At 45.6% G+C, this 14262-nt stretch overlaps 1 protein-coding gene across 1 annotated transcript in view; it reads right to left on the reverse strand.

Moving 5' to 3' along the window:
* SLC1A1 (solute carrier family 1 member 1) overlaps nt 1-7987 on the reverse strand; it is a 92964-nt gene extending 84977 nt beyond the window's left edge. Inside the window, exon 1 of the mRNA XM_023213186.2 lies at nt 7667-7987. Within this exon, the coding sequence (XP_023068954.1) occupies nt 7667-7757 (91 nt within the window). The 5' untranslated portion in view covers nt 7758-7987. The remainder of the gene's footprint in view (nt 1-7666) is intronic.
* Nucleotides 7988-14262: the final 6275 nt, after the last annotated feature.

Below are 14262 nucleotides of genomic sequence, written 5' to 3' on the forward strand. Positions count from 1 at the left end.
GCAAATATTTTAAATTAGAGACATATAAAGTCCAAAAATATACATATATTAGGTCTTCTATTACTGTTGTAATAAACAATCTAATAATACTGACGTAGAACATATTACCATGGAAAGAGCCCCGTATACAATTTACATTATTACCCCTATGTCACTGATCAGCAGTCCAAACATAAAACAGTTGACTCGATGGCAAAGTCATTTTATCATCCTGTAATGCCCTTTAACCCCCACTTAGCTCCTTAGGGAAGAGTTCCTCTGGCTCCCAGCAATGAACAGTGGAATGAATACACAGTCATAAAGCTAAAGGTTCTTAAAGCTATAGGACTCTCAGAGGTTTTATAACCCAAGTCAACAATTACTAGCACACATACCACTAGTTCCTGACCCTAAGCCAGTGGCAGACAGCAGTAATCAATTTCAGAACTTTGTTTTCAACTCTTTTTCAACAAACATCATACCAGATAATCCACTATCTATAAATGGTAAAAGATGCATGAATAGAATCTTCTTTGCTTTCCTAGCTAATCTAAATCCCTTTCTTCTTAATAAGAACCAAAGACTCAGAGAGTGTAGGTAGCAGATACACTTTTTTGAAAACTAAAAAAAATTAGTTTTTAAGAGTCAGTCTTATTACTTTATGGCTCATTTTATTTTTTAGTGCCTGTGAAATGTAACAACAGGGACCTCAAGGGGTCTGTAATCTAGTTTTGAGAAAGAAAAGATTAACATCCTTGATATTTATATAGACTCATTAAGTGTTAATCTATGTTGCTGACATAGATCAGAGGGGGCTGAAACAGGCAGAGCAGAATTTATGGAGGTAACAGAGTTTGATCTAAGTTTTAGGCTCATTTGTTCCCTTGACAAAAACGGACAACCTTTTACTAACTCTCTGGGTCATAAATGGCTCAACAATTCAACAAATGTATTCACCCTACTGTGCAATGTGACAGGTACTGTGGGCACAGAGAAGAGCAGCACAAAATTCCTTCCCTTAGGGTTCATGAGTTGGTGAGGGAGGCAGAAAAATCAGAATACAGGGTAATAAATATCACACAGCAGCAGGAGAGGACAGTGGTTAGAAGCAGAGTCTCTGGAGCCAGGCTTCCAGGGTTTGAATCCCAGCTCTGCCCTTGACCTTGGGCAAGTTTCTTAACTCTCAGTTTCCTGAAAATATGCTTGATGGAAAGATTAAATGGTTTAATACCTATATAGCACTCAGAACAGTACTTGGCACAGAGTAATGGATACATAAGTCTCAAAAAAAATTTTCTGTTTTTTTAAACCACCCCATTTGTGGTAATTTGTTATGGCAGCCACAGGAAAGGAATACAATGCTTCACCCTTAACTCCTTCCCTTCCATCTCAGGAGTATAAAGTCCTGTTCTCTGTTCAGGACCAATCCCCGACCAGGTCCCTCCACTTCACGCTGTCTTCTACTGTCCCAGGCCTCACTCCATGCAACATCACTCATAAATGTTTTCTCTCTCTTCTGCATTTATTATTATTATTTTTTAGAGACAGGGTCTTGCTCTGTCACCTTGGCCAGAATGTACAGTGATGTGATCATGCTCACTGCAGCCTGGAACTCCTGGCCTCATGTAATCTTCCCATGTCAGCCTCCTGAGTAGTTGGGGTTACAGGCACACACCATCATGCCTGGCTAATTTAATTTTTATTTTGCAGAGACAGGGGTCCTGCTGTGTTGCCCAGGCTGGTCTTGAATTCCTAGCCTAAAGCAATCCTCCTACCTTGGCCTCCAAAGTGCTGGGATTACAGACATAAGTCACCATGCTCAGCTGCATTTTTATTTTTAATGATCACTTCTCTTCAGGTTTGGTCAGACTCAAGTCACCTTAAAAAACAAAAAACAAAACAAAACAAAACAAAGCTGGGTGCAGTGGCTCACACTTTTAATCCCTAGCACTTTGGGAGGCTGAGGCAGGAGGATAGCTTGAAGCCAGGAGTTCAAGACCAGCCTGGGCAACAAAACGAGACCCTGTCTCTTAAAAAAGCAAAGCAAAGAAAATACTCTCTGGATCTTAAATATGACTTCCACTTTCTCTGAATTCTTTCACATCTAAGTGCCTCCAAATAAAAGCCCAGAAGGTCACGTCCCTGTCCTTTGTATCCCCAACGCTGTTGAACACCGTCCCCAGACCCTCTCACTCCTGCCCCTGAACCTGTCACCCATCACTGTTCCTGTTCTTAATTTCTATCACACCACTTCCTGTTTCTCCTATGGGGCCCTTCTCTTCCCAGGCCTCTAATGCTGGGGTTGTCCGGAACTCTGTCTTTGGTCTTCTCCCAATTCTCCCACAATAGGTTCATTCATTCTGCAAGCCTTAATCAGGTCCCTGACATGCTCTCTTAAGTCGACACTCCACTCCACGTTTGTCTCCTGAGCACCAGACTTACTTAGCCAGGTGCTTCCTGCCTACCTTTGCCCAAACACCCCTCTGACTCCTCGAACTCAACATGTCCACTGTGGAACATGCCGTGTTCTTTTCCAAGTCGGTGCCCCTTCCAGGACTCTCTGTTTTGCTAGAGATGGCCACCGCCTTCTCCCTTGGACCAAATTCAGCCAAGCCCTGCAGGTTAACCCCAAGCAGCTATCTTTCCATTCTATTCCACTCCTGGCTGCTCAGCTGAGGCACCCATCTCCCCTTTCCTGGACCTTGGACCTGAACTATCCTATTGCTCTGCCCCCAGCCTTACCTCCACTTCATCTCCTCCTACTCTTTCCCTCCCTCATTCTACTCCTTGATGTTTCTCACACAAACTAGGATGTTCCCCAGATACCTGTGCAACTTTTTCCTTCACCTCTCCTCAGTCTTGATTCAACTGTCACCTTCTCAGTATGGCCTCTCCTGGCACCCTTTTTAAAACTGCAACTCCCCACCTTGCCAGCCCGCTCCCTACTCTATACTACTCCAGAACACTATTGCCATCTAACATACTCTATACAGTAGGTTACCTATGTATTCTGTTTATGGTCTTCCTCTCTCTACTTGAACATTAAGTCCCATGAGAACATGCCGTGTGACCCGGCTCTAGAACAATCCCTGGTGCACAGTGGGTGTCTGATACATATCTGTTAAATGAATGAATGGCTTAAGTGTTGATTACTATAGGGATATTTGTAAACAGTGCTGAGCCAAGGTTCTATGCAGGTGAGGGGCTGGACCTGGAACCAGCGTGAACCACCGCTGGGCCCTGTCCTCAAGGGCTAGACAGACAAAGCGGGAAAGCCTATGCCACGTCTCAAATTAGCACTTCCAGATGCACGCTACATGAGCTCCAGGGCAGAGACATGAGGCTGGGCAAGGGTATTACTAAGACCATGAAGGAGCTGTTTCTGATTTTAGATAATGGAATCAGAATCTATGCATGATTGCTTCCTTTGTGCTCCAAAGAAAACACTTTAGAATGAATAAGCTTGCCAGCTCTGTCATGTAAATGCCAATACCTATTGCTGTTTCTGAGTAGCTCTAAGTTGAAATCACAGAGTTTTCAAATGACTGAAGTAATGGCATAACTGGTCTGGAGGGAAAGATTAGGTTTTATATTGTGAATAGGGTGAGGATATAAGAAGTGCCTTAACAACATTATATACTATATAATCATTATTGGATGACCCGAATCAGAAGGCTGGCAGAATTCTCACTCAGTAACTCTGCTTGGACAGAATTCCCACTTAGAGCATAAAACCTTCTTTCAGAATTTACATACTTAAATTATATTTATATAAATTATATATTTAAATATTATATTTAAATGAATTGAGGATTAGCGACTAGCCTGTGGGGCACAAAACAAAATGATTCATTCTTTCCGTTTCCCCTTTAAAGAAATGAATAATACTACGGAGACAGTTACTAGCTCAGACAGAGCAGGTCATCAAAACACTTGAATCACCCTAAATTATAGGTGGGACACTAAGCAGAACAGAGACAGAGACATAATATGAGATAATTTATTTCATAAGAAAATATTAATTTTCTCATAATCAAATTATTCAGATTTACCTTAAAATAACAACTATTGAGTGCTGAATATATGCCAGCCACACAACTGAGTATTTTTCACATTATCTTAATCACCTCTAATAACAAACAAGGTAATGACTAATATCTCCAATTTCCAGATGAGGAAACTGAGGCTTGTAGGTAATACACAATTTGCCTACATGACAGAGCTTGATAGTTCCAGAATTCAAATCCCAAGGACTTTTCACTCCAGGCTCTGTGCTCACTCCAGGAAGCAAAGAATAAGCCTATAAGAATTATAATGAAAGCCGTGAAAATGTTCCTAGTGGTATTTTAGTAGGGGATAGAGGATTTTCCTGTAAAAATTCAAGATATTATTTTCAGGAAGCATGTAGGGTGTCACAGAAATTAACAAAGATGGTCACTTAACTATTCAATCCCTTCATCTTGTGAACAAGAATTTGAGAAATGTTTGGTTCTTAACATTTCCTTGTCCATGAAAAGAGTGAACTTCCACTCCTGACAAAGATGACCTTTATTACATTTCCCCTCATGTGCTGTATCTTGAAAAATCAGGCTTTAAGCTGGCTCATAAAAATCTTTGCCCCTTATTTCTATAATCAAATATTTTAAAGTGTCAGGGCTACTAAATTATAGTAGTGACTGAACATCGCATTTCATTATTATTTCTTTAAATTTTTTTTAGAAATAGAGATGAGATCAGGCCAGTCTCAAACTCCTGGACTCACTCATTCCTGCCACCTTGGCCTTCCAAAGTCCTAGGATTACAGGCGAGAGCCACTGCACCTGGTCAGGGACCAAACATTTCAATGGCTATAATCAGAAAATGATGTTTTGTCAGGATAGTTAATAAATTTCACAGTTTTTTTCTTTAAGGTCTACATGCTCAAAAGTCCAGAAGGGAGGCTGCATCAGAGCTCCTGTGATTTTTCTGGATCAGTTAAGGCAGTTATAAAATAAACTCTTACTATCATGATCTAGCAAGGGTTTATGAATAGACTCAGTGCCACTGTTATAAGTCACCGGAATTTCACTGCCAGTTAAACAAATCAGCCCTTACAGACGACACAAACAGAAGTATGATTTTCCACTCAGGCCCAGTACTCTGAAGAAAAAGGAAAAGGAAAGGATCCCTGTTAATGGATACATTGGGGGTGGTCTAGGTTTGAGACTTCACAGACCAGAAGCAGGACTGCCCTTTGTTGCCATCTGAGGGAGCAAATATCCAGGAAGATTTCAGCTGGGCACTTGATTTTTAAGTGGTAACTTTCCTTTCTGAAGAAAAGTACTCAAACCAAGCTCTTGGGGCTCACACACATTAAAATTGGAGGAAAGTGCCCATCTGAGACCAAAGGCCATGTCTGCAAAATGGGCATGTACTTCTTCTTGACCCTGAAGACATATTCATGCAACTGATTCCAAAGGCCCGGGAACAATTGCTTAAAATCTTTTCCAAACCAGTCTCTAGTGAACTGCATGCTGACCGGTGGTGTGCAACACTCGGGTAACAAGTGAGTATCTCTGGAGAGCCCCATGCTGAAAAGGCAGGATAACTCCACTTTCACAGGGAATCAGGAGGGAGGCACAAGCCAATGTTTACCCTGCAAAGTCTTTTTTTTTTTTTTTTCCTTTTAGACAGGGTCTCACTCTTGTCACCCAGGCTGGAGTGCAGTGTCGCGATCATGGCTCACTGTAGCCTCCACCTCCCTGGGCTCAGGTGATCCTCCCACCTCAGCCTCCTGAGTAGCTAGGACTATAGATGTGCACCACTACGCTAATCTTTGTACTTTTTTGTAGAGATGGAGTTTTGTCATGTTGCCCAGGCTGGTCTCCAACTCCTGGGCTCAAGCAATCCTCCTTCCTTGGCCTCCCAAAATGTTGGGATTATAGGTGTAAATCATCTTTTTCTTTCCTTTTTTGTTTTTTTGGTGGATTCTTCGTCTCTCACTCAGGCGGGAGTGCAGTGGCACAATCTTGGATGACTTCAACCTCTGCCTTCTGGGTTCAAGCAATTCTCCTGCCTCAGCCTCCTGAGTAACTGGGATTACAGGCATGAGTCACCTCACCCTGGCCCTCTCTCAAAGTCTTCAAAAAGAGATTTAACAACTAATCCTCGACTCTTATCACTAGGAAAACAAACAAAGCCATCTCTTCTCTTTGGCCTAAAGGAGATCAAGTCGTTCTTTGTAGCATATGCCATTTAAATATAGTGGAGTAGCATAAACTTTCCCTTAAAAATGTCGAAAACCGAAGAAAAAAAAAATTCCAAAACCACTTGGCACTTGTTGGGGGAAATAGGCAAGATTTGCTTCTCTACTTCTCTCCTTTCCTCCTACAAATAGCCTCTGCTAGGGTCATTCCAGGATGTTATTTATTTACTAGAAACCTGACTTTCCTTTGCACAAGGTTCTGGATAATCCAATCTGACCCCAACAATCCCATTAACTTCCAAAGGCCATTTCCCTGCCCTATTCCCACCCTAAGGGGAGGGGGCGGTTCGGAGGGGAAGCACACACCACCATATATTCTGAGATTTAGGAGCAGCAACTGGAGAGGAAGGTGCTCGAGTTTGGGAGGAGACAAGCTGTCCTCACTTGCCTTTTCAGCAAACACAGCTGCAGTTTCCAAAGGGAAGGTGGAGCCTGCGGAGGAATCCACATTCCTCAGAGGGTGCAACAGCCCTCACCTGCTGAGGAGCTATCACGGGAAAGGAGATAGATATGGCCCTAATCCCAAGGAAGTGCATCCCCGGGCCAGAGCTAGAAACACACAACCTTGGCAAAAAATCAGAATCTAAATAGGAATAACTCACACCTCTGAGCAATGGCTCAGACATCCACCTGGTCCAGTGATCTGTGAGGGGTGGATCACTTAAATACACACTTGTTTAAAAACAGGCAAGGATGGCTTAAACATTATTTTAAATACAAAAACAACGTGGAGAGCAAGAAAGGCAGGAGGGGAGGGGGCTGAGTTCTCTTAACTCTCTTCCCCCGTGACCTCCCGCGGGCCACAATGGCACATCCCAGAAATCAGGCACGAATGTGGCAGCTTTTCAGAGCCCGGGTGCAGGCAGTCGACGCTCGCCGCGTGGGAAGGCACCGTTCCACGCACTGCCCATGGTGAGCGGCGACAGCGTTCTCAGCCTCCCTCCCCCAAGGGTCCGGCCCATCCCGGAGGCCAAGGTATCTCTTCCAATTCGACAGAGAACTGTAGTCCACACTCAATCTCTGTCCGGGCAGCGTGGCTGGGGGTGTGGGGGTGAGGAAGGTGGCGGTGTTAGGGGGAGATATGGTGCGGGATTAACAAAGAAAAAAATCGAACCCTGTTTTCAAACGAGCAGAACCAAGAGCTACTTGCTTCCCTTTCCACTCCCAAGCCCCTTTGATCATTTTGGGTAGAGCAGGAACCAGCAGCTCAAGGAGCACTCAAATGGGAGTCCCTGAGGAGCTTTGTTCTTATTGTGCAGTAATTAGAGCGCTTGAGGGCGGGGGAGGGAAGGCCCCGCGGGGGACTCGAGACTAAGGCCGAGGGGGCATTGAGGGACCCTGCATGGAGTGCGCCAGCGCCAAGCCCACCCTCACAGCCGCACGCGGCCTGGGCGCAGACAGCGCGTGAGGGTGCGCTCATCGCCCACCCGCCGCGCCGCTCACCTAGCACCACCGCGGCCACGGTGGACAGCAGCAGCCAGTTATTCTTCAGGAAGCGCTTCCACTCGCATCCCTTCCTCGCCGGTTTCCCCATGGCTGTCGCCGCTATTGTGCCCTGGGCTCGGCCGTGAGCGCGTGGGCTGGGCGACCCAGGGACCGCTGGCTGCTTGGCGGCGCGGCGAGATGCGGGTGCACAGGGGAGAGGTGAGAGCTGGCCGCTGCAGTCGCCGCGGTCACCACCGCCGTTGCCGCCGCCACCCGGGATCGCGCACCGCGCCTGCCGCCCTGCCAGCCCGGTGGTTTTGCGTGGCAGGCGCGCCCGGCTCCTCCTGCCGCTGCCGCGCTCTGCGGCGCCCGGGCCAACCAGCGAGGAAGGAGGGAGGAGCAGCGGGCCCGGGAAGGAGGGTGGGTGCGTGCGTGGGGCGCCCGGGGTCCCTAGGGAGCAGGCGTGGGAGGGCGCCCAGCGCTGCGGCAGGAGCTGGGGTGGCCTCTCCGGGAATCCTGTGTCCCGCCCCACAGCCTTCCACTGGAGTCTGTCTCGCTTTCCACGCCCCACTCATGCTAGGTCTTCGGGTTCAGGTTTTTCTTATGTCCCTAACCCAGAGAGGCGGAGCCACTGCCCTCCTTGGCGTGGACTTCATCCTGCATGTCTCCCTCTCCGTTCTCCACACCAGCTATTTCCAGTGCCGGCACCCTAGAGAACGGGTGCCCTTTCGAGTTGGGGGAAGCTGATTCGGCCTTGGGTCCCTCTTGCCCCGCTACGCAGGCTGGGATGTGCCAGCAGCCGCGAAAGCCTGAAGCCTCTGGGAGGAGAGAAAGGAGTCCTGGGGCAGAACAGGGCTTTGGAAACTTTCACGCGGAGCCTCCAGTGCCCCCACAGAGATTATTAATTCTCCTCTTCGAGTCGCTGGAGGTGATTTGTCTGTGGACGCTGGGCTTGAAAGTGTTCCCTGCACAAGGAGATGATGATTTATCTTAGAACTTTACTTCCGCTTCTTGTGACCACAGGCCCTGGAGCATGGAGGCTTGGTGCAGTAATTAGGACTGAGAACCGGACCCAGGAGCTGTTCTGGGGAGAAAGTGGGCGGTCCATCCCCTAAGGTCCAACGGATTGGAAAGGCAAACATAGAAGAAACTAGGTTAGTGGTGCCAAATATATTTGGTGTTGCTAAGTGAATTTCTGATTCTCTTCCATTTTCTACCCAGTTCACTCTCACATATACAAACTCTTTGCCTCCGTTTACCGAATCCGTACCTCCGCAGCTGTAAGCGGTCTTCTTATCAGCTTTCCTAAAATTAGTGAGCCCGAAACTCTTTTTGCTGTTGTAGAATCTACTCTGATTGTGGGTAGGGAGAATTTCCCCTACTAGATTTTTTGATGACTAAATCCTCACAATTTGAGCTTCATTCCTTTGGAGTAAATTGATACAAGCATCTTTTAAGCGATAATAGATTAAGATTTACAACCTTGTAGACTTTAGTATGAATGAGTTTATCAGCTCTTTCCAGAAAGCAAACTTTGACAGAAAGGTTAGAGGGATTTTAAGGTCTTTGGGTGTCTGAGGAAGATCTGAAGAAATGTCAGAAGGGGGGCCAGGCGCGGTGGCTCACGCCTGTAATCTCAGGACTTTGGGAATCCGAGGCGGGCAGATCACGAGGTCAGGAGATTGAGACCATCCTGGCTAACATAGTGAAACCCCAGTCTCTGCTAAAAATACAAAAAAATTAGCGGGGCGTGGTGGCACGTGCCTGTAGTCCCAGCTACTTGGGAGGCTGAGGGAGGAGAATCGCTTGAACCTGGGAGGCGGAAATTGCAGTGAGCCGAGATCAAGCCACTGCACTCCAGCCTGGGCGACAGAGTGAGACTCTCTCTAAAAAAAGAAAAAAAAAAAAGAGAAAAAAAGGAATTAAAGAAATGTCAGAAGCGAAACTATCAAGAAAGAGAGAACAGTGCCGGGCACTGTGGCTCACACCTGTAATCCCAGCACTTTGGGAGGCGAAGGCAGGCGGATCACTTGAGGTCAAGAGTTCGAGACCAGCCTGGCTAACACGGCAAAGTCTTGTCTACCAAAAAATACAAAAATTAGCCAGGCTTAGTGCCATGCGCCTGTAATCCCAGCTATTTGGGAGGCTGAGGCAGGAGAATCACTTGAACCCAGGAGGTGGAGGTTGCAGTGAGCCAAGATCAGGCCACAGCACTCCAGCCTGGGCAGAGGGAAACCTTGTCTCAAAAATAAATAAATAAAATAAAGCGCGCGAGAGAACAGATTTGTCCCACAGTGAAAAAACAGCTGGAAAAAACCCAAATGTCCAACATAAATGGAATGGTAAATATATTATGGAACTACCAAGCAACAGTACTTTATGCAGCCTACATAAAGGAAGTTTATGAAGTTTTTAACAGCATGGGATAGCACGTGTTATAAATCTATATTTATAAATATAAAGGGAAGAAAGAAATACTAAAATTGCATATACAATTTGATCACAGGTATGTAAAATAAACATATTGGCTGGGTGCAGTGGCTCACACCCATAATCCTAGAACTTTGGGAAGCTAAGACAGGAGGACTGCGTGAGCCCAGGAGTTTAAGACCAGCCTGGACAACATAGTTAGACCTCTGTCTCTACAAACATTAAACCAACCAACAAACAGATGAAATAAAACCATGTGCTTAGAAAAAAAGACCAGAAGAAACATGTCAAAATTTTAACAGTGGTCATCTTTGCCTTCTATCTTTTGTATTTCCAAAGTATCTACCATAGAGCCGGGAGTGTTGGCTCACACCTGTATTCCCAGCACTTTGGGAGGCTAAGGTAGAAAGATCACTTGAGGCCAGGAGTTTGAGACCAACCTGGGCAACTTAGTGAAATCTTGGCCCTACAAAACTTAAAAAATAAATAAATAAATAACCTGGGCATGATGGCACATGCCTGTAGTCCCCACTACTTGGAAGGCTGAGGTAAGAGGATGGCTTGAGCCCAGGAGTTTGAGGTTGCAGGGAGCTATGATTGCACCACTGCACTCCAGCCTGGGTGACAAGAGGCCTTACATCACCCATAGCACTTTCACACTGGGAGGCCAAAGCCCTTGGTCCCCTGAAGGTTTGCTTCAAAATCACTGACAGGCAGATTCATTAATAGGAGAAAAGGCATACCAATGTATTTAACATATACACACAGGAGCCTTCAAAATGAAGACCTAGCCTCCCAATGAGGTACAGAAATTTGTATACCATCTTGAGGTTACAGAAAGAATGGGGGCTTGAATCCTGGTAAAACAGGTTGTGGGAGGTGGGGAGAAGAGGAATTGCTGAGGGGATTACCAGGGAGAATGAATGGATCGCCGAACAGAGATTAATTTGTGAATAGTTCTCTTTGATAGTGAAAGTGTCTGTTCAGGTGTGGTTACATTCTTGGTCTTACAGGAAGGTGAAGAACAAACAATTACTTTCTTTGATGGGTCTGAATCTTAGGCAGATAAAGGAACTTCCACTTCTTTGTGAGAGACTTTGAGGTTTCTCCATGTCAACATGTCAAAATGCCATATTTTAGGGTATTGGATTCTGAGCCCAACAACACCTAAAGCCCCTATAGTGCATACTTGTTTTATGTTCATTTAAATTATGCATTGAAAATAGTGCAATATAAAAGATTTTAAAAATTTCAATATATACAAACATTTTGAAATAATCAAAATCTCCCTGACTAAGAGCAAAAGTCGGGCCAGGTGTGGTGGCTTACGCCTGTAATCCCACCTCTCCTCTTTGGGAGGCCAAGGCAGGTGGATTGCCAGAGGTCAGGAGTTTGAGACCAGCCTGGCCAACATAGTGAAACATCGTCTCTGCTAAAAATACAAAAAATTAGCTGGCCATGGTGGCAGACACCTATAATTCCAGCTACTCGGGAGGCTGAGGCAGGATAATTGTTTGAACCTGGGGAGGCGGAGGTTGCAGTGAGCCGAGATTGCGACATTGCACTCCAGCCTGGGCAACAAGAGCGAACAAAACTCCGTCTCAAAAAAAAAAAAAAAAAAAAAAAACAAAGGCAGGAGTCTCAAAAGTTCAACGCTGGTAGTACAATCCCCTGATGGGTTCTTGCCTAACACACAGTAGAGCTGATTCACTGAGACACTGGTATTGCTGTAAAGATGGAGCTTCATTAATACAAAGCTAGTCACATGGGGAGACAGGAGGTTATTACTCAAATCAGCCTCCCTGGAAATTTGGAGGCTGGAGTTTTTAAGAATAACTTGGCAGTCAGGGTTTAGGGAATAGATCCAGCTGGTTGGATGAAGATGAAATCACAGGGGTGTGGAAACTGGTCCTTATGCAGAGTCAGTCTCTGGGGTGGGGCTACAGGACTGGTTGATTTGTGGATCTGATTGTGGTCAGCCAGTCCTCAGAAATCCAAAAGTCTGAAAAACATCTCAGAAAACCAATCTTAGGGCTGAGCACGGTGGCTTACGCCTGTAATCCCAGCACTTCGGGAGGCCAAGGCGGGTGGATTACTTGAGGTCAGGAGTTCAAGACCAGCCTGGCCAACATGGTGAAACCCTGTCTCTACTAAAAACACAAAAATTAGCTGGTGAGTGCCTGTAATCCCAGCTACTTGGGAGGCTGAGGCAGGAGAATCCCTCGAACCCAGGAGGTGGAAGTTGCAGGGAGATGAGATTGCTTTATTGCACTCCAGCCTGGTCGACGGGAGTGAAACCCTGTGCCCCCCACTACCCCCATGCCAAAAAAAAAAAAAAAAAGAAAAAAAAAAGAAAAGGAAAAAGAAAACCAATCTTAGGTTCTACAACATGTGATGATGTTATCTACAGGAGTACATTGGCGAAGTTACAAATCTTGCGTCCTCTGAAACAATGGTTGGTTATCATTTACGCCTACATCTTAGCAGAATTCAGGCTCCCTTCATAATCCTGATCTTTTGTCTTTTCATTGGTTCTATAAAGACAATTCCTGTCCTCCAATGAGGAGGGGATAGTTTTGGGAAGGGCTATTACTATCTGTACTTCAAAGTTAAACTATAACTTCCTCCTAAAGTTAGTTTGGCCTACACTGGGTACAGTGGCTCACGCCTGTAATCCCAGCACTTTGGGAGGCCAAGGTGGGTGGATCACCTGAGGTCAGGAGTTCAAGCCCAGCCTGGCCAACATGGTGAAACCCGTCCCTACTAAAAATATAAAAATTAGCCAGGTGTGGTGGCAGAGGCCTGTAATCCCAGCTACTCAGGAGGCTGAGGCAGGATAATTGCTTGAACCTGAGAGGCAGAGGTTACACTGAGCTGAGACTATGCCACTGCACTCCAGCCTGGGTAACAGAGCAAGACTATGTCTCAAACAAAAAAAAATTAGCCTGGCATGGTGGCACATGCCTGTGGTCCCAGCTACTCGGTAGGCTGAGGCAGGAGAATTGCTTGAACTTGGGAGGCAGAGGTTGCAGTGAGCCTTAACCAGGCCACTGCACTCCAGCATGGGTGACAGAGTAAGACTCCGTCTCAAAAAAAAAAAACAACTTAGTTTGGCTTATGCCCAGGAATGAACAAGGATAGCTTACAGGTTAGAAGCAAAGTAGAGTCAGCTATGTCAGATTTCTTTTACTGTTATAATTTTTGAAAAGGCAATTTCAGTGGGCCAAGTGGATTTTAAACTGTATTTATACTATTGCTACATAGAAGTTCCATTTTAGCTGGTAATAACAAACAAAACAAAACAAAACAAACAAACACATACAAACCACTTATATACCAGGCACTCTTCTAAGCACTTGGTCCAAATTAATTCACTTGGTCCTCTCAGTATCTCAGTGAGGTAAGGATTATTGTTTCCTCATGAGGCTGTTGGAAGAATCAAATGAAATATTATGGCTTATCATCCTCATCTTACAGCTGAGGAAACTGAGGCACAAAAAGATTCAGCTCCTTGTCTAAGTTTCCCCTTTTAGGAGGAGAAAGGGTTGAGCCAGATGGTCTGGCTCTGGAATTTGTGCATTTAACCAACACCTCTTTTTTATTTTATTTTTTATTTTTCCCGACACTGAGTCTCACCCTGTTGCCTAGGCTGCAGTGCAATGGCATTCAGATCTCGGCTCACTGCATCCTCCACCTCCCAGGTTCAAGTGATTCTCCTGCCTCAGCCTCTTGAGTAGCTGGGATTACAGGTGTGCACCACTACACCCAGCTAAATTCTTTTGTGTTTTTAGTAGAGATGGAGTTTTACCATGTTGGTCAGGCTGCTCTCAAACTCCAGACCTCGTGACCTGCCCCACCTTGGCCTCCCAAAGTGCTGGGATTACAGGCATGAGCCACCGCACCCAGCCACCAACACCTCTTATGTAAGGAACAAATATAGAGTTGTTACAAAAAGAACTAGCTGAGTTACATGTTGTATTTTGTGCAAGGTCTTTAAGAGTCCATTCACCTGTATCCAGCAGACACTTGGGTCTCTAATGTGCTGTGGTCAGTAGGGCACTAAATACATTTTATGGGGCAGTGGTTGGACTCCTGAATCCTCTGTAACTGCTACTGGCACCCAATTCTATGGCATTTCTCTGCCTAAAGCAAGATATAGTATATGAAGCATCACTTTGGGGAGA

The sequence above is a fragment of the Piliocolobus tephrosceles genome, chromosome 14 (assembly GCF_002776525.5).
Source record: "Piliocolobus tephrosceles isolate RC106 chromosome 14, ASM277652v3, whole genome shotgun sequence".
Classification (NCBI taxonomy): domain Eukaryota; kingdom Metazoa; phylum Chordata; class Mammalia; order Primates; family Cercopithecidae; genus Piliocolobus; species Piliocolobus tephrosceles.